We start from the raw sequence: 17,866 nt of genomic DNA, 5'->3' as shown, positions 1-17,866 counted from the left end.
AAGCCCTTATTTGCTCTGTGCCTCAGTTTCCCCATCTGTAAAATGGGGATAATAATGCTGCTTTTGTTTTGTCCCCTTAGCCTGTAGGTTCTTCAGTGACATGGACAGTCTCACGATGTGTTTGTATAATATCTAGTGCAACATGGTCCTGATCTCAGTTTAAGCCTCTATGAACCACCATAATACAAAGATGACATAGTTACATTTAAAAGACAGTCTATGTTAAAAGAACACTTAGGTTACACAGTCAAATGCTCAAAAGTTAAGAAATGCCAGAATTAAGTTTTGCCCATATAGTTTCAGGAAAAGTCCTGCTCAGCCCCTGCAGGCCCAGGATGGAACGTGCTCAGTTGCTCTGTTGGGATGGCACATGGTGTGGTCACAGGTGGGAATTCTGCGGGGATGGAGCATGTTCAGTCCAAATGGAATCTTTGGAAAATTTAGCTGCCAAACTCAAACACGTCTACACTGAGCATGTGTGAACTGCAATTTTTCAGAAGCTTTTAATTTGGCCAGATTTGGGCGGATTTTCATAGTGACAACAAATGGCAACTCCCTGACATTATAGGGCAAAATTTCCCTGCTAGATTTCAAGTCCTTGCTCCAAAACATGGATGCACTAGAGCTTCTCAGAGAACCAACTCTAAGAATTATTTTCATATGGGCTCAACAATGTCTTTAATCTCATTCTTGGAAACAACGGAATCACTTTAGCTGAAACTTTCCAAAAAATTCCCCATGAGGCAGACACCTGGCATGGAAGATTTCAGCACAAACATTTAAAGTTTGGCAAAGTTATAGGTAACTGAGAACAGGGGCTTACAGTGCGAAGTGTCAGACAACCTGAACTAAGTATAGCTACCAAGAAATATGAACTATGGAAATAAAATGTAAAGCAAAAGCCCTCTGACCCCCAATTTCCCAAAGGAAAAGAGGGTTTAGAACATTACTAAAGGGGAGAAAGGTTTGCTTTCAGGTTAAAGAAGAAGCCAGAGAGGAGCAAGAGCAGCTCTTTCTGTCTCCTTTCACCTGGCTTAAAACCAGCAGTGTTTGATGTCCAAGGTGCTCGTTCTCTTAGCTTTTCAGAGTATTAGGACTACAACTCCCAGAATGCAATTGGCTCAGCAGAGGACGTGACCTCGAGGGTGAGCCACATGACTATGTCTAGCCCTCGCACGGGGAAGTTTGGTGCCTGCAGCCTCTTAAAGGTGCAGGTGCTGTTACAGCGTGGCCGTGTCCTGGGCGCTGGGCATTGTCACGAGGGGACCAAGCGTGCCTGGTGAGTAGCAAACATTCCGACTGTAAAGAATGAAACAGTATGAAATGTTGGTGTCTCTGCCTCCACGTGGCTGGTCCTGGATATCTTGTTACTGTAACTAAGGAATTGCTGAAGGTCAGATGTGTATTTTTATTTTAAAGTCATGAGGCCAAATTCTGATTTCCTACACCAGTGTATATGTCCAGGAACCCCCTTACTCCTTTGGCAGTGGTGGCGTTACTCTGGATTTAAACCAGTTTAGCTGAGACTGCAAAATCTGACCACTATATGTAATAGAGAAGGGAATGCTGGGAATTTTATGGGCTTGTCTATGTTCAGCAGGCATTATTATTACAGCAGTGCCTAGAGGTGACACCCAGATCACAGCCCTAGGCACTGTATAGGCATACAATAAAAGACAATGCTTGCCTTCAAAAACTTAGTTTTAGGATAGCAATAGATGGTTGAATCAAGGGAACAGGGAAGGGTGGATGGGGTAACAGTAATATGGGTTAAAAAGAACAGGAGTACTTGTGGCACCTTAGAGACTAACAAATTTATTAGAGCATAAGCATAATATGGGTTGTTGTTGGTTTTTGTTTTCTTTTCCTTTTTGGCCTACAGAGTGTGTGCTGTTTGTAGTGTAGTTGTAGCCATGTTGGTCCCAGGATATTAGCGAGACAAGGTGAGTGAGTTAATAGTCCAATAAAAGGTAACTTCTGTTGGTGAAAAAGAAAATCTTTTGAGCTACACAGAGCTCTTTTTCAGGTACAGTTTGTAGCATGGAGTGTTTGGAGTTCTTTTGCCAAATAGAGTCATATGTAGTTAAGCCATCTTCACTTTTGTTTCTGTCACAGTCCTGCCCAAAATGGATAAGGTATACCTAAGCACTAGGGAACAATCAAGTACCATCACCCTTCCAAAGACGGGTCAGTTCAGTTTTGAAAAAGCTTTGGGGTAAAAAATGTCAGAACTTTACTTTTAATATTTTTTTATGCTTTATTATAAAAATGTGGAAAATGAAGATGTAGCTGAGAAGGGTTGTGTGTGTCATGAGTTTGTCCCTCTGGATTATGGAGTGCTATATTTCTACCTGCTAGTCAATTGCACTCTGCTGCCCTACTTACTCACTTCCTCTCCAAAGAGAAATGTCCCAGTGCCAGAAGGCTGATTCCTTTCATGCATACATTCTAATAATCCCATTCTGCTGCAGCCTGTCTGCATCTGACTCTGTCCCTTGGGAGTGCCTCACATTGTTAGTGAGTCAGCAGGCTCATTAATCACAAAGTGTACAAAACCCCTTCTTGCTTTCATCCCCGCTTAGTGGGCATTTATGTCCCTGCCTGCACTTTCAGTTAGCAGAGTTTAAAGATGTATGGGGCCAGATTTGCTCCAGGGTTTGTGTACACCGGGCCAGGGAGTCCCCTGGTGGTTCAAGGTTCCTACAACCTCCCCTTTTCTGGAGGAGCCTTTGAGAGCTGGTGCAGTCTGAATGGATTGCAGCCCCATATCCTGTTTCAGCCTTCCCTGGCAGGCTCCTGGGGGTCAGACCAAAGCTGCTTTCCCCCAGTAGAAGCCCTGGAGGAGGGCAGCAGTGGAAATGCTGCTTGATTTTTCTCTGCCTCCCGCTGCCGGGCGCCATGAGCCAAGCAGGTGTGAGTTGCGTCTAGGAAGTATCAATCTGGTCCGTTGAATTACATATGCAGTCTCCATTAGACTCTGATCACCTTCCTGTTTTATGCAGTGCCCCCACTCCACACCGTGCCGGAGCACAGGGCAATGATGAAACATGCAGAGCATGATACAGAGGAGAGTGACGCTGTGCGGGGAGCAGATCGACAATGGGAATGCAACGTTGCCTGGCAGGATGATGGAGGGGACAGGGAAAGCATCTGTGAAAGCTTCCGGCTCCTGCAGATTGACACGGGCTGTGACAGCCCAAAGGACCTTCCCGTGGGGAGTGAGAAGTGGTACTCGGTACGTACAGTATAAGGTAAGGCCCCGATCCTGCCAGTGGGTCCATATGGGCAGTCCCTTGCAGCCAAGGGGTTTACATGGGCACACAGCACTGCCCGTACTGATCCAGTGGCAGGATCAGGGCCTAACAGTATTACACACAAGGTCAGAGCTAGATGCTGGATCTATAAAAAGTAATGACTAAAACTAGAAATTATATTCTTTAACAGACCCATGTAAACATTCCCCGCTAGTGGAACTGGAAACCCAAACACAGCCACATCCTGCTAGAGACTGGTCCCCAGGCTGTGAAACTGACCAGTCTGTTTGCATCTTCCAGGCTGAGAGACGCATACAAAGTAGGGGAGACATAGCACAAATGTGGGAGAGTGGGAAAGCATAGTGGATCTTTCAAAGCTCTGTTTTAATGATTAGAGCCATTTGATTCAGGTAAGGAAGGTGGGTTTTTTTAGCTGTATGGTGTTTGTTTTGACAGGGTTCCTTTGGTAAATTCATGACAGAGCTAGATGTAAACAAGAACTGTCACTCAGGAGCAATCTTGGAAAAAGAAAATATTTGTAGAGGCTTGATCTTGCAGCCTGGAAGTCAAGTGAGTTTAGCTGAAATGGGCTCTTATCAGGAGAAATAGACTTGATTGGTGGCTTTGTTTCCTTGACTATTATTGGGTAGTTTGAAAGACAAAAATGCTTTTCAAAACAATTTTTTTTTTTAAATCCACCCCTAAATTTTGTTGTTTAGGCCCAAACGTTTAATGGCGCTTCAGTCTGGCCTATTGATTTGCCCCCATGATTTTGCACAAGCAAAAATTAAATTTGTGCACACAAGTTGGGTAGGTAGGGATCTGCTCAACTTGCGTGCACACGTTCAGGGCTATGGCTACACAAAGCTGCAGCCGAAAACTTGGTGTCCTTTTCTGAAAGGCGACTCAAACTTAGGTCTGGGTTTTAGAAAAACTGGTTAGGCCAGCACTTTAAATCTTTTGCATCTTTATGAGCTTCTCAGATCCTTTTGCTCTCTTTGTGTTAAAAGAGGAATGTTTTGAGGAAACAGAGGCATTGGGAGAAAATAGTTACGGCAAAGAAGAAGAAGAGAAAACAGGAAAAAGAGAGGAGAAAAGCTAAACATGCTGAAGATAAAGGTACAAACAAACTGAAAAGTATGGGGTTAGCTCTTCAGTTGGTGTACAATGGCCATCTTACAGCACCAGTGAATCTGGCTCTGTGTTTTAATGACTTTGATTCTTAGCCTATGGCATTGCCTACACTACAGGGACTATGGGCATAGCAACAGCACTGTAGTGTCGTGGTGTAGATGCAGCATACGCCGATAGAAGGGGTTTTTCCACCACTGTAGGAACACCACCTTCCCGAGGACACCAGGGGTGAGGTCGCAGAGCTCTGTCGCTCAGGGGTGTGGATTTTTCACACCCCTGAGGGATGTAGCTAAGTCACCCTAAATTTCAAGTGTAGACCAGGGCAATGTTTTATTTTTACTGTGGAGTTAAATCTACACTTGAGTTCAGTCCTCTCCAGTTAGCCTAGCTCTAATGAAAGCGACTACACTGCAGAATAACACTGGAGCTGCATAGAGTGACTGTGTTAACTTGACTTGTTGCCTATCCCTCTGATCCTGCTGGCCATTGCAAATGAAAGCACCACCATGCTCACAGATCTGTGTGTGTGGCTGAGACTTGAGATAGCCCTGCGGTAAAGACAAGGCCATTGACTCTCACAGAGAGTCCTTCTCCTCCAAGATTCTGCTGCTTATTGACAACAGAGTATCAGGCTTTTAACACGGAGGGGCGGGGGGATCCATTTTAAAACTGCTTCAAAATAAGCAGCCGCCAAACACAGTGTCCAGAAATACCTCTGGAGTTTGGCATATTCATAAAGAGCCCAACTCCCTTGTAATATAGAACTAAATCCAGCGATACAAAAGTGAGCAATCTACATAAGACAATGATATTGCCTTTTTACAAACTCATCTTATATGAGCGGCAAGAACATTAGCCTGTTTGATTTTTGAGGCCAGTGCCTTATTAAAACGTAAACTTTATCTGCAGTTGTTTGTTCAATGTCAGAATGAAACGTCCTGCCAGTTAAGGCCTACAAAGACGTATGCACACACATTTTTAATGTTGTGCAGGCAGGTACTTCACGTTGCTGCAGTCCAATGTACTTCTGTGGGAATCCTTATCTGTATGAAGTTACTCCCACATGTAAGTGAGTGCAGGGTAACACCTGTAATATCTTCAGGTACAAGTGTCTAGGAATGGGACACCTCGTCATGCCTTTCCCATCAGAGAAATTTCTCCTTGGGAGGAATCTGTATGTGGCCCTTCTTCAGAGGCTTCTTTCCATGCAGTTACTGCTGCAAGAATCCTCTCTGAGGCCAGCAGCTCCTCATGGAAAATCTGAAATTTACAATCATTTAGTCTGGATGCTACCAAGAAATTGGTGTGAAAATTTACCAGCCAATGACATAAATCTGTTTCAAGCCCTGAGATCTAAGACCGAGTACATCCGTATTGAAACCAACAAACCATCCCCTTGTGTTTCTTTAAGGCAGCGTTTCCCGGCCTGTTCGCGGGAGGGTCACAGTAGTTTGGGGGTGTGGAGCAGACGTGAGAGGCAGTGGGGATAAGGAAAGCTTCTGCATATCCCTGGCTCCTCTCTGTAACTGCAGCCACCACCGCCCTTTTCTGCTCCTTCCGTGGCTCTCAGTGGGAGGAGGTCACGTGGCGAGGCAGCCGCTTGCCAGACCAAGCTTCTCTTCTGTTTCCATGGCACGGGGCTCAGCCCTGAGAACACAAGGACTGCAAGGGCCCTTCTGGGTCAGAGAGTCCAGTTCCCTGCTCTCCCAGGCAACCCCACTGGATAATCTTGTTCATGGACTTGTCAAGGCCCATTTTGAAAGCAATCAGGCTGTCTGCCCCCCTGGCTCCTGCTAGGAGGCTGTTCCAGACCCTCGCCCCACTGGTGGCTAGAAACCTTCTTCTCATTTCCAGTCTGAATTTACTCCTAACCAGTTTATCCCCATTGGCTCTTGTGCCAGCCTTGTTCTTTGGCTTCAGTAGCTCTTCTCCCTCCCCAGTGTGTTTAGAGAGAGCAGTCAGATCCCCTCCCGGCCTTCCGTTTGCTGGACGGAGCAAGCCAAACTCTGTGAGCCTTCTCTCATGAGATCGGCCCTCCGTTCCCCTGATCACCCTAGCAGCCCTTCTCGCTACCTCTTCCAGGCTGAATTCGTCTCCCTGGACCACGGTGAGCAGAATTCAGTATTCTGCAAGAGGCCTTGCCAGTGCCTTGGGCAACGGCATAAATATGTCCCTCTCACTACTGCAAATACCTCACCTGGGGATGTGACCAACGGGAGACCCTTCCGCCCCCACACCAACATAGATCTGTGGGGGAGAGGCCACTGGGGGAGTGAGGGGGCGGGGAACCCAAGCAGAGAAATGGGACTGGGGGGAAGCTCATCTGCCACTGAGGACCCCAACAAGAATGCTGGGACCTAGGATTTAAGGCAATGTTACAGGTGCCTGCATTATTTCAGTGATTAAATTCCCCCTCTTCCCCTTCCCCCAACTCACCTTAACAGTTCCCCTCCCATCTCTCTCTCTGCTCTGCATTCCAGGTGCTGCTCACCAGCATAGCAAACGTATTTTAAAAGAGATCGCCAAGGAGCGGCTTCTGGCGGCCAAAGAGGCAGCTCCTTGGCTGTGTGTAGATCTGAGTCTGACCAGCCACATGACTAAGAAGGTATGCTCTGCAACCGCTAACTGTCCCAAGTGCTTGTGAGCCTCTTGGGGAGGAATCTTACAATGAGGTCTGCCAGCAGAGGCATCTCCGTGAGGTCGGTGGGAGGTATTTAGCAGAGATCCGTGCCAGTGAGTCCCATTGCACAGGTCTGAACCAGCGGATCCCATTGTAGGATCGGGGCCTGGCTAGTAAGAATGATTCCTTTTACAGTAATTCCTCACTTAAAGTTGTCCCGGTTAACTTTGTTACGTTGCTGATCAATTGGGGAACATGCTCGTTTAAAGTTGCGCAATGCTCCCTTATAATGTGTCGTTTGGCAGCCACCTGCTTTGTCCACAGCTGGCAGGAAGAGCAGCCCGTTGCAGCGAGCTGGTGGGGGCTTGGAACCAGGGTGGTCGGGCAGCCCCCCATCAGCTCCCTGCTCCCCTAAGTTCCCTGTGTGGCAGCAGGCTACCAATTGCTGGCAGTTCAGCTGTCCCTCCTCACTCGGCCATGTGCTGCTCCTGCCCTCTGCCTTGGAGCTGCTCCCAGGAGCCTCCTGCTTGCTGTGGGGGGGAAAGAGGGAGGCTAATGTCAGGGTGTCCCCTCCCCCCTGCTCCTACACCCCACTTACCCCATCTTCCATAGAGTGGGGGGGGGACACATGACAGGGCTCAGGACGGAGGGAGCTTCCTGGCAGCAGCTACAGTCTCAGCTTGCTGATTAACTTAACAAGGCAGTGTACTCAGAGTGGGGACAGCGCACTTAAAGGGGCAATGCGTATCTCTCTCTCTCTCTCTCACACACAGGGTGTGTGTCTCTGTCTGCCCTGCTGTCTCCCCTCCCTCCACTCGTGCTGCCTTGTAGAAGCTACATTAACAACAATGAGTTAACCTTTGAGGGCTCAGCCGAGTGCTAGTTCATCATTCAGCAGTAAGGTATTCCCTGGGAAATATCCCTCCCTCTGACTCCACCACCTCAACCAAGCTTCACAATCATCATCGCTGTGTACCAGTAGTCGCATATTTCAGGAACATAACTACAACGTTAAGCGAGGAGTTACTGTATATGCATCCATTTTTTGACAGGGTGATTCTTTTTTGTTTCCTCTATTGAAGTTTGTCTGCTGCACAACCAGCGTGTTTCCTTTTAAATAACAAGTGAGGTCAGACCTAGATTGTATGGGGGATGGGAGCTGGGGATAGGGGTGGCTGGTTGGTCCAGCAATGCCAACAATATCTCTCGGCAAGCAGGGTTGCTCTGCAAAGCTTTATCCCAGGGCTGGAGTGTCAGGGACTACTGTAAAAAAACAAAGGCTTTTACATGGGGGAAAATCCCAGCCCTCAACCACTAGGCATAGAGCTCTGCCTCCCAAGACAACTTGCTCTCCAATAGCTGCATGTATTTGCTTGGCCTTTCTGTCCTCGGCCTGCTTTGTACCCATGCAGTGTGCCCCTGCCCTTGGCACGCTGTCTCTCCGAAACGCAGCGCACAGGATGGGAACCCAAAGGCCAAGGGCGGAACAGAGCCTTGGTTACCCCACTCTCCCTGGCCAGCATAAATCTCCACTGTCCCTCATGAATGGCCTTTAAAACACCTGCTAATCCCTCTGTAAGATAGGAGCTCAGCCACCTCCTCGGCTTTTGCATGCTAAGCTGGGCTGTGATGGGAGATCTCCAAGCTGGGCCTGAGGTGGGAGGAAGTGGTGCCCTTAGCTCTGAGCTCATACCCATCCAGGCCAGTTGTATGAAGATGTTTGTCATCTCTTGGAAGGAAATAAGTCGCCTTGCTGCTCAGATAAGGAGGCTATATGGTTCCAACAAGAAAGCTGGAAAGCCGTTTTGGATTTGCCTTACTGGATTTGTGGCAGGCAGTCCTATTTCTGAAGAGTGCTTCCGAATGAATGATGGGTTTTCCAATTACCTCGTAAGTATCGTAAAAGTAACTGACATGAGCGAATTCTACAAGACAGTGGCTACTGCCCTCTTTTACACAGCAAAACACGTTGCTCCTGTGACTCATATCAATATAATCTAGAAGACTGTTTTTAAAACGCAGTAACACAAGCTAGAATCTTTCCTGTCTTCATTGTACCTTTTCGTATGCTCCTCCTATGAACACAGCCGCTATGTATCTTAGCTTGATCTTCAAGACAAGTGTCTTATTCAAAGTCAATGAAACAAGAGTGAATGACACTCAGTGGGATCATAAAATTGAGTGTAGAACTGCTGCAGATGAAAGGGAAATTCTTATTATTAATTCTTTGCATTCTGAAGTGCCTAGCAGCCCCAGCCGTGACCCAGGGCCCCATTGTGCTTGATGCTGTGTGAACACAGAACAAAAAGACAGCCCCTGGTGTAGTGGAGGGACACGTTTTTGGGGGCAGATGCGTGGGATTTGATGCATCTACTAGTGGCCAGCACTAGAGACAAGATACTGGGTGAGATGGACCGTGGGTCTGATCCACTGCGTCAATTCACATGCTCAGTTTTCATTGCTAACTGACGTTTGGCTTCATGTGTGATTATACTTGGAATATGGCCTGCGGGAGGAGGTGTGTTCCATGGCTGTTGAATCTCGGACTTCTCATCAGACTTGTCCAGTTCACAAATTAAAAAGATGATTTTCCTAACTGCCAGCCCTGCAATCTCTGCCTAGAATGGCAGAGTCAAGCTGGGTTTTTTCCTCCGCGCCCATGGTCAGCCGTAGTTAAGGCTTTGTAGGGCAAACTATGACCTAAGCTAAACCTGTGTAACCCTGTCTTCAGTGGCATCTGGGAAACTTGGTTGCTATCAGTGGAATTGCAGAGGAGCAGTTGATGAGAAATTTTGGCCTACATGGCTTGCCCTACAAGTGGTTGCACAGCCGGTCTGTGGGAATAAAACTCGGATTCCCCCAGCCAGCGTCTTCATGGGAAAAAGTCAGAGCATCCGAGGAATGAATCAAGCCCACTAAGCTCTTTGGGGAAGGGCCCATCTTTTTGTCTTGTGCGTTGTACAGCGCCTGGCACCATGGAGACCTGACCCCTGGATACTATTGAGCTCTATTCCCTCCAATAAACTTTACAAGCTGGGCAGTTAAAGGGGGAAAATGCATGACTTTGTGATAACTAATCATGGACAACATTCTAATTCTCAACAGAGGCAGTGAAGTTAGTTAGTTAGGATTTTATTGCTAATCTTTCCCTCAATACGTCTGCTAATTTTGCTCAAGAAATAATTTAACAAAACTTAAAAATTACCAGTGGTATTTTAGAAATGGAATGTTTGTTAGTTTCTTCTGAAAAATATCTTACCCTTGTGGGTCTGAATGACCCAGCCGCCTTACCAATTCTGATATGCTTCATGTCTGAGAAGGGTATTCCACCCTGGCAGATGGAGTCTAGCTGAAGACACTTCTTGTCTACTTCACATGTGTGTTCTCCCTTTGCATTTTGCAGATGGATACCACTCCGGAAAGTTACCTTGACCTATTTCCTTCAGAGACAATTATCTACCTCACTCCTGACTCAGAGAATGGTGAGTCCTTTGCTTGTTTGGGGGAGCTGTGGTGGGAGAGAACTCATGTTGTTAAAATCTAGAATTTATTTTAAAAAACAATTGACCCAAGATTGGTTTGAAAGCCTTTCTTAAACTGTGTTTTAAAACTACTTTAGACAGATCAGTTCCTAACTGGTGTAGCTGGGATCTCTATCTGGATCTGATCTACAGTAATCAATGCTCAAGATGTCCCAGCAACGAATAAAGGTTTAACTCCAGATCCTTGAAGGTATTTAGACGCCTAACTCCTATTAATATCAATGGGAATTGGGCATTTAAATACCTTTTGAATGTCTTGACCCATGTACCTGTGTGGTTAGAACCCTGCACTTTGCAGGATTCCAGGGCAGCAGGCTGGAAATTCAGTGGCTGTTTCAGATCTATCTTAAAAAAAGTTTTTTACTGAAGTAAACCATGAAAATAAAATGGTCACTGCAGCATCCCTCTTGTGGCTTGCTATTGAATATATTGTATGCTGCTCCTCTATTTTTAACTGACAGTCTAATGCAGAATTTCATAGTGGAAATGCGCATCGGGTCTATGTAAGCTGTTCAGGGGTGTGTGCGGGAAGCTTTGTAGATACACTTGGAGCCTTTGGCATGTGGTGAGGTCTGGCTCTTTGGGATTGTAGGGTAAGCACACAAGCTGCATGTCAAAGTGATCAGCAGTGAAAGAATTAACAAGTGTTGCCATTGCAATTTGCATCTTCAAATTCCTCAGTTTTCAGCCCACCTCTGAGCAGTTGTTTCAGGCTCTCTGCAGACTCAGGCAGATGTTCATGTTTTGACAGTTTCCTTTGTAACCATTAGGGCTAGACCCCGTCCTCCAATACAAATTTAGGGTATGCGGCACAATTCTGGGGCACGGGGTGGCTTCTGCAGCACTCTCCCGGAGCACACGGGGCCCAGCTTGGGCAGAGAGAACAGTTTGAGCCAACCCCTCCTCTGCAGCAGATCTGCTACTGCTAACCGGCTTACAGTTCTGTTTAACTGTGGCACTAGTATGGCCACATGTCCGCTCTGTTTCCTTTCTAGCTCTGCAGGACATTGACCCCCACAGAGTGTATGTCCTCGGTGGGCTCGTGGATGAAAGCATTCAGAAGGTGAGTGCTCGGTGGAAGCTGCACCAAACACTTGGCACGTTCAGCCAGCACTAGTGGAGCCTCTGGTAGGAAATGATGCCGACAGTCGTGCAGTTTTCTCCTCTTCACTAGCAGTGCGATCAGGTTATTGCAAACTATTCCTAACGGATGGTCACACAACTATGTCGTGAATATAAGTTTGGTGACTTCCAACCCTGCCATCTCTCCTGATCTCTGAGACCCCCTCCTGAGTTGGATGCTCTAGCATGGACCCCTGCACCGCAAAGAGTCCAAGTGGGGAACGGCGCCATCCCTCTGTGGGTTTGGTGCCACACATGTCCCAATTACCAGAAGGCAGATAAGTCAATGTGTTAGAAAGCCATTGGCTCGCAGTGTTAATCAAAGTGTTTCAAGTGTGTGATGCTGTAAGTTCCATAGCATCTGGCACCAGACCCAAGTAGATGTCTCACCTTGTGCCCTGGAGATTGTTAGACGTGGTGCCTTCCAAGGGGCGTGGAGTCCATAGGCAGGGAAAGCATTGCTGCTGTCCTGGAGGCGCTAAACCCAGGTTCTGACAGCATGTGTCCCCCAGCTGAGGGGCACTCTTGGGCCAGGGTCTGGGTGACAGATACTCGGGGTGTAGGCGACAGGCAAGCTCTTGACTAAGCAAGGCCCAGACAAGTCACAATTTAAAGTGACAGTCATCAGTGAGGCCCATGCCCTCAGAGTATGGAGGCACTTAACTCCCATTGAAGGCTGTGGGCATTAGGGACTTAACTATTTTTGAGGGCCAAGCCCTGTGTAGAGTGCATGGAGCAGTCTAGCCTGGAGGCGACAAACACGCAGATGCAGGAGCCATGCTTGGGAGGAACGTCTACAGGCTCCTGGCCTGTGGTAGATGGTGACAGGAACTGCCAGCTACTGCTGCTGTCTGGGAATCCAGGAGCAACGAGGGATTCCCTTGGATCATGTGTCAGTGGAAAATACACCATCACTAGCTGGTGCAGACATCCGCACTGTCCATTCCTCCTATTGCTGACAAGCAGCACTTCTGGCCTACTGCCTTCCTTTCCTGTCTGCGAGGCCACTGGGAGTGCCAGGAGGCTGCCGATTCCAGGGGGACCGAGGTGAATCCCCCAGCACGTAGCTGCGCAGACTGACTTGGGCTGTGCTCCTGGCTTTGTACAGGCCTTGAGCAGGAGGGCTGGCCGGTTGGGACCCTGCCTGAGGCCGTGCACGGCTAGCCCTCAGGGAGGGAATGAACTGGCTGAGGGGATTTCCCTGAGAGGAAGGAGCCAAACTGAGAGCCACTCAATCCGTTCCCACTAGGCACCACAAACAAGGCAACGGAACTTGTCCCCCCCCCACGCCAAACCAAGGTCTAGCCTCAGCTGGAGACGGATCAAAGAAGTCTGGACTCCAGTGTCCATCTGTTTCCACTCATTCACCTTCTGCCAGGTGCGGGAGGAAGGATAGAAACAGGATGGGAAGTGGCAGGAGACTATGTCCCGAATGGCCTTCTGGGCAGTAGCGTGCCCATTGCTTGTTACTAAGTGTGGCTGGCAGCTCCCCTCGCAACCTTCTGGGAGGGAGATCAGTGTTTGTGCTTCAGGGATGAGCTAACCTCTGCCCCTTGGAGTCTGGGATGGAACTTCCCCTGGGGGCACGTTTTTCCAGAACTGCCTGCTGCAGACAGCTGGTGCCCCGGTCTGTTCTGGGGTGGCAATTTCCATGGGGAATGGAGGGACAGGGACAGCTCCAGTCTGTCTTAATTGGCTTTACCCAGCCATGGAGGGCGTGGGTCTGTCTCCCACACGCCTACCCCCTCCTAAGCAAAGGGTGTGTGTGTGTGTGTGTGTGTGTGAGAGAGAGAGAGAGACAAGGTCATCAGACTGAGAAAGGTCAGGGTGCTGGCATGTGTGTGCATAATCTCCAACTTTGACTTACAGAAACTGACCTTGCAGAAGGCACAGGAGCACTCCTTGCAGACGGCTCGGCTGCCCATTGCAGAGTACATGGTGAGGAACACCAACGTGAAGAACTATCATTCAGAGACGTTAGCAATCAATCAAGGTATGACTCCCAGGCTGGTTGTTGCCAGAATGCAGCTACAGGCCAGAGCTCTACACCTGGTGTCAATTGTGGGCCCGGGAATGGGGAGGAAAGTTCAGGCACCAGTTAATTGGACTAGAACACCAAAAGAAGGGGGGATACGGCTGAGTGTGTGGTAGGGCCTAGATACCAGTTTGTCTTCCACACATGTATAGCGGGGGGGGGAGGAAAGGAGGGGAGGGGAAGGATAGCTCAGTGGTTTGAGCATTGGCCTGCTAAACCCAGGATTGTGAGTTCAATCCTTGAGGGGGCTATTTAGGGATCTAGGGCAAAAATTGGGGATTGGTCCCGCTTTGAGCAGGGGGTTGGACTGGATGACTTCCTGAGGTCCCTTCCAACCCTGATATTCTATGAAGCTTTCCCGTTCCTCTGCCTTAACACGGGCATGTGGCCCCTCACTCTGCTGGATGGCTAGTTCCCATTCATGTTAACATTGTCAGCAGAAGTGCCACTGATTGTGGAGGTGCCATAGCTTGGCAAAGCAAATACCTATGTGCTAAGAACTAGTCCGAGGACAAGCTCTGCTAGACCTGGGCCAGCTTGTGTCTACACACTGATTGCTGCCAATCAATGCGGTATTCTGCCTGGAGAACTGCTCCCTGACTCATGAACATCCTCTTAAGGACTGAGGGCAGTAATTGCAGCAGGGTGGGAAAATGAGTTGTTATCCCTTGCGACTGAAATTCCCCTCCCCATCTTACCAAAGCACATGAATTGCTACTGCTCAGATGAGTGGGTGGGTTCAGAGCTGCTTTTCACATCTCAGTAGGGCTGCTGTATTAGGGAACCCCCCTGGTGCTGTCCATATGTGTCTTAATGAAGGTGTGGTGTGAGTAGGAAAAGATAATGAAGAGGAGCATTCAAAATACTGCCTAGGATAGGTGTGTGTGTGGCAGGGGGGAGCTACATGCAAGTGACTAGAGTCTGCATGTATTTGTTGAATCTATCAGAAGAATCAAGTCTAAGATGGTCTAATCAGTGAGGAGCAAACCCAGGAATGGGAAGTAGTACTCACATTGGCTTGCCTTAAATGGGAATGCCAAGGTTCTCAAACATGAGTGCCAAAAGCTACACCTACTGTAGGCACCTGCTGAAGGGGGCCTGATTGTTTTTCCTAATGCTCCAGAGTACACAGCTATCTTGAGGCACCCATGTGTGAAAAGTTGGCCCAAGTTTAATAAACATGAAAGTGTTCACCTTAAAATTACAAAACATGAAGAGCAGCGTTAGGAAATGCGGAAGTGTTACTGGAGAAGCTGTTCTCAGTGGAGAGGCTCTAGGTATGTTCTGCTTTTCCGGGAAGCTGTAGTTGATCCATGCTGGCTTGTCAGGAGGTCAACATGGGTGTCGGCTAGAAGGCAGAGTTTCCTAATGTCATTGATCTTTAGCTACCAATACATAACCTCTGGTCACAAATGAGTTTCCTAAGTTGCCTGCCCATCAGATTCTAACCAATAGCAACTATGCCTGGCTGTCAGCTGTCAAATCTTCCAGACTGTGGTGTTCTAACGAGCCCAGATTTCCAGTGATTGCTGTATTTATACTCTTCTTGACAGTCTTTGATGCCTTATCAACTTACTATGAGACCCAGAGCTGGCCAGAAGCGTTGAAAGCTGGAGTTCCTCCTGGAAAAGGCTATGTTCTCCAGGAAACAGCTATATGATGGAAAATGCATCTGCTTAGCAACACGCAAGAAGACTCTTTATTCTGTGATGTTAATGGGCAAACTCCTCCCTCATTATTTCAAGCAGAGGCATCAGCGTAGCTTGTGTATAGAGAAATGTGGCTCAACTGGCATAAGCTCATCGGTTTCATACATTCTACCTCATTGGTGTATTGCTGGAAAACAAGGGTCATCCCTGGGATTCAAATACAGACCAACTGGAACTTGTCACTTCTTGCTGATGTTTTGTTAGTGTTTTGGAAATGTCTGCACCACTGTACTACCAGTTCCTCTTTGGGGTGGGGGAGAAGATGTACAAAAATCCCTTAAGGTTTTTACTGTCATGTTAATTACAAGTAAGCAATGTGGGGTTATAGTAGATTAATTACACCAGTGTGGTAGTTAACTGCTAACAATCTTTTCGCAGGTAAAACACAGCGCTCTTATCTAGTAAAGTTTCTCTTGTAATGCTGTACCTATATTTCTGCTACTTAGTATCTAATGTTAGAATATTTATTTACTCTTGATTTCCTCCACCCCACCACTGATGTCTGCCCTCTTGAAACAAGCCATAGGATGAACACAGTTCTTGCACGGAAGATGCACCAAACTGATACTGTCGCCCTACTTTACCTATTCCCCCTATACTGCCAGGATATATTCCAGGAACAAAGCATAAATGTTCTAAGTATAAAGTGCACTTCAAGGGAAGTTCATTAGCTCACCCAGTGCTGTTGCTACCTACCTTTGTTGAACACACTTCCCCCCCCCACATTTAAATGGGGGAAAAAAAACCCACCCCACGTAGGTTTCGAAGGCTTGAGTCTCATTACGGTGGGGGGGGCTATGCGCGCTGCAGCTGGTGGTGTGATTTGCAGCTTGTGGCAATGTACCAACATTAGCTGTAGTCTAGCTCACTAAAATTAAAAGTGATGATGCTCCTGTGTGTGTGTGTACACACACACCTGGGCAGGGGGGTGGACAGGCACGCATGCTTCTGAAACCCACCCTGTGGCATCCTCTCTCTGCTGTTTTTTTAAAGTGCAGGTATGGCTACAGGGGCGGAAAATGGCACCCACAGCTGCTGTGCAGCCATACCCTAGGACTCCTTTATGCGGCCAGAGTTATGGATGGGGCCTTAATGTACCTGAGCGTTGGGCCCAAAGTATTTAGAGACCTAGCTAACAAACAGTTCAGAACTGCTGCAGGTGCTGTGGCTGGCTGCAATGTTTACGCCCCGGGGAATTCGGTGCAGGCGCTGCGTTTATGGGCTAAGAAGAATTTTCTTTTTCCCTGCAGAAAATAACTTCTGAGGGAAAGTTGCTGAAGTTATGCCTTTTGCCCACCAGGGGCCACTGTGGCACTAGAACAGAACAGCTGCTCCAGCCCCAGCTGTTGATAGGGAAGAGAAGGCAGCACCCTGCCTGTGGGGCCAGGTCCGGAGACAGGGGATAGGGAGGGACAGACGGTGTGGTACATATGGGTCTGCTGGAGGGGTGTCACAGACAGGTTCATAAGGGATACTGAGGGAGGACAGAGTGGGGCAGGGGCTGAATGGGAATGGAGGTGCAGGGCCCTGTGGGGACACAGGGGAGAGGGTGCAGGGACACATGGGGGAAGCGGGGGGGTGGCTGAGTGGGTGTGTAGGGACACATGGGGGTAAGGGGTTAGCTGAGTGGAGGCACAGAGAGACATGGAGGTATTTGAGAGAGGGTGGAAGGACACATGGGAATGGAGGGTGCATGGCCATATGGGGACAGACAGATGTGCCTGATTGAATGGGAGCAGCTAGGGAATCAGCCAGGGTCTGCATGGGGGAGGCTCCCTAACAATCCCCACCCCTCTAAAATAAACATGTTCCATACGTCTCCCACCCACATCCAACAATCCTCCAAGTTCCCACTCAGGCTCCTTCCCAGCAATTACTTCCCTCAGTTCCTCTGTTACCCCTAACTCCCCCAAGCCTTTGCACTGCTTCTGGAAGGGGGCAGGGGGGAAATATAATTCTGTATTGCAGTTTAAATGAATTTTTACTCAGAGTTCTGTATTTATATGCCTAGTAAGGCACCTATTTGTCAAAAAACATTTCCTGAATCTTTTTCATTGTCGTATTGTTACAGACAGCCTCACTGACAAGTGTTTTGCAATAAATTTCCAAAATAATTGAAACTGGTGTGTGTGTGTTATTTTGACAAATATAAAATGCAGAATTTTGCAGATTTTTAAAATACTGTGGGCAGAATTTTTAAATTTTTTGGTGCAGAATTCTCCCAGGACTCTCTCCTGGCCCCCCGCACCCTTGGGGTGGTTTGTAAGTAGATTATTAATCCAGAGGGAGGCTTTGCTTTTTGAAGCGGTCTCGAGGCTTAGCTTCCAGCCCTGCTGGAGGTGTCATTGCTGTGTGGAATCTGGACGTTGGGGTTGCTGTTAGAGGCTTTTGCTGGAGTGTTTAAGCGCCTGAGTCATCTAATGGAGGGCAGCCTTTTAAGCAGAGGCCAC

At 48.0% G+C, this 17,866-nt stretch overlaps 1 protein-coding gene across 10 annotated transcripts; it reads left to right on the top strand.

The window, feature by feature from the left end:
• Positions 1-1,044: 1,044 nt before the first annotated feature.
• TRMT10B (tRNA methyltransferase 10B) lies at positions 1,045-16,139 on the top strand. 10 transcript variants are annotated; one of them, XR_006281543.1, is made up of 10 exons: positions 1,045-1,279; positions 3,003-3,251; positions 3,711-3,824; positions 4,265-4,373; positions 6,869-6,993; positions 8,746-8,898; positions 10,412-10,490; positions 11,513-12,719; positions 13,542-13,665; positions 15,261-15,277. XR_006281543.1 is itself a non-coding variant. In XM_038403500.2 (10 exons), exons 2-10 carry the CDS (start codon positions 3,048-3,050, stop codon positions 15,365-15,367), a joined length of 1,116 nt encoding a protein of 371 aa, XP_038259428.1. In that variant the 5' UTR covers positions 1,114-1,279; positions 3,003-3,047; the 3' UTR covers positions 15,368-16,139. The 10 variants fall into 10 exon arrangements, 8 of the variants coding, with proteins under 8 accessions (XP_038259428.1, XP_038259435.1, XP_043370860.1 ...); XR_006281544.1 differs by having other exon boundaries at positions 1,113-1,279; positions 11,546-12,719; XM_038403500.2 differs by having other exon boundaries at positions 1,114-1,279; positions 11,513-11,613; positions 15,261-16,139.
• Positions 16,140-17,866: the final 1,727 nt, after the last annotated feature.

This window comes from Dermochelys coriacea, chromosome 5 (genome assembly GCF_009764565.3).
Source record: "Dermochelys coriacea isolate rDerCor1 chromosome 5, rDerCor1.pri.v4, whole genome shotgun sequence".
Taxonomy (NCBI): domain Eukaryota; kingdom Metazoa; phylum Chordata; order Testudines; family Dermochelyidae; genus Dermochelys; species Dermochelys coriacea.
Note: the sequence above shows the minus strand (reverse complement) of the source record. Positions and strands in the feature narration are given on the sequence as shown.

Coding starts and splice junctions, on each gene's coding strand:
- TRMT10B (XM_038403500.2), top strand. CDS start 3,048: ATGCAGAGCATGATACAGAGGAGAGTGACGCTGTGCGGGGAGCAGATC. Junction 3,252..3,710: donor CTCGGTACGTACAGTATAAG/GTAAGGCCCCGA, acceptor TTGTTTTGACAG/GGTTCCTTTGGTAAATTCAT. Junction 8,899..10,411: donor ATGGGTTTTCCAATTACCTC/GTAAGTATCGTA, acceptor TGCATTTTGCAG/ATGGATACCACTCCGGAAAG.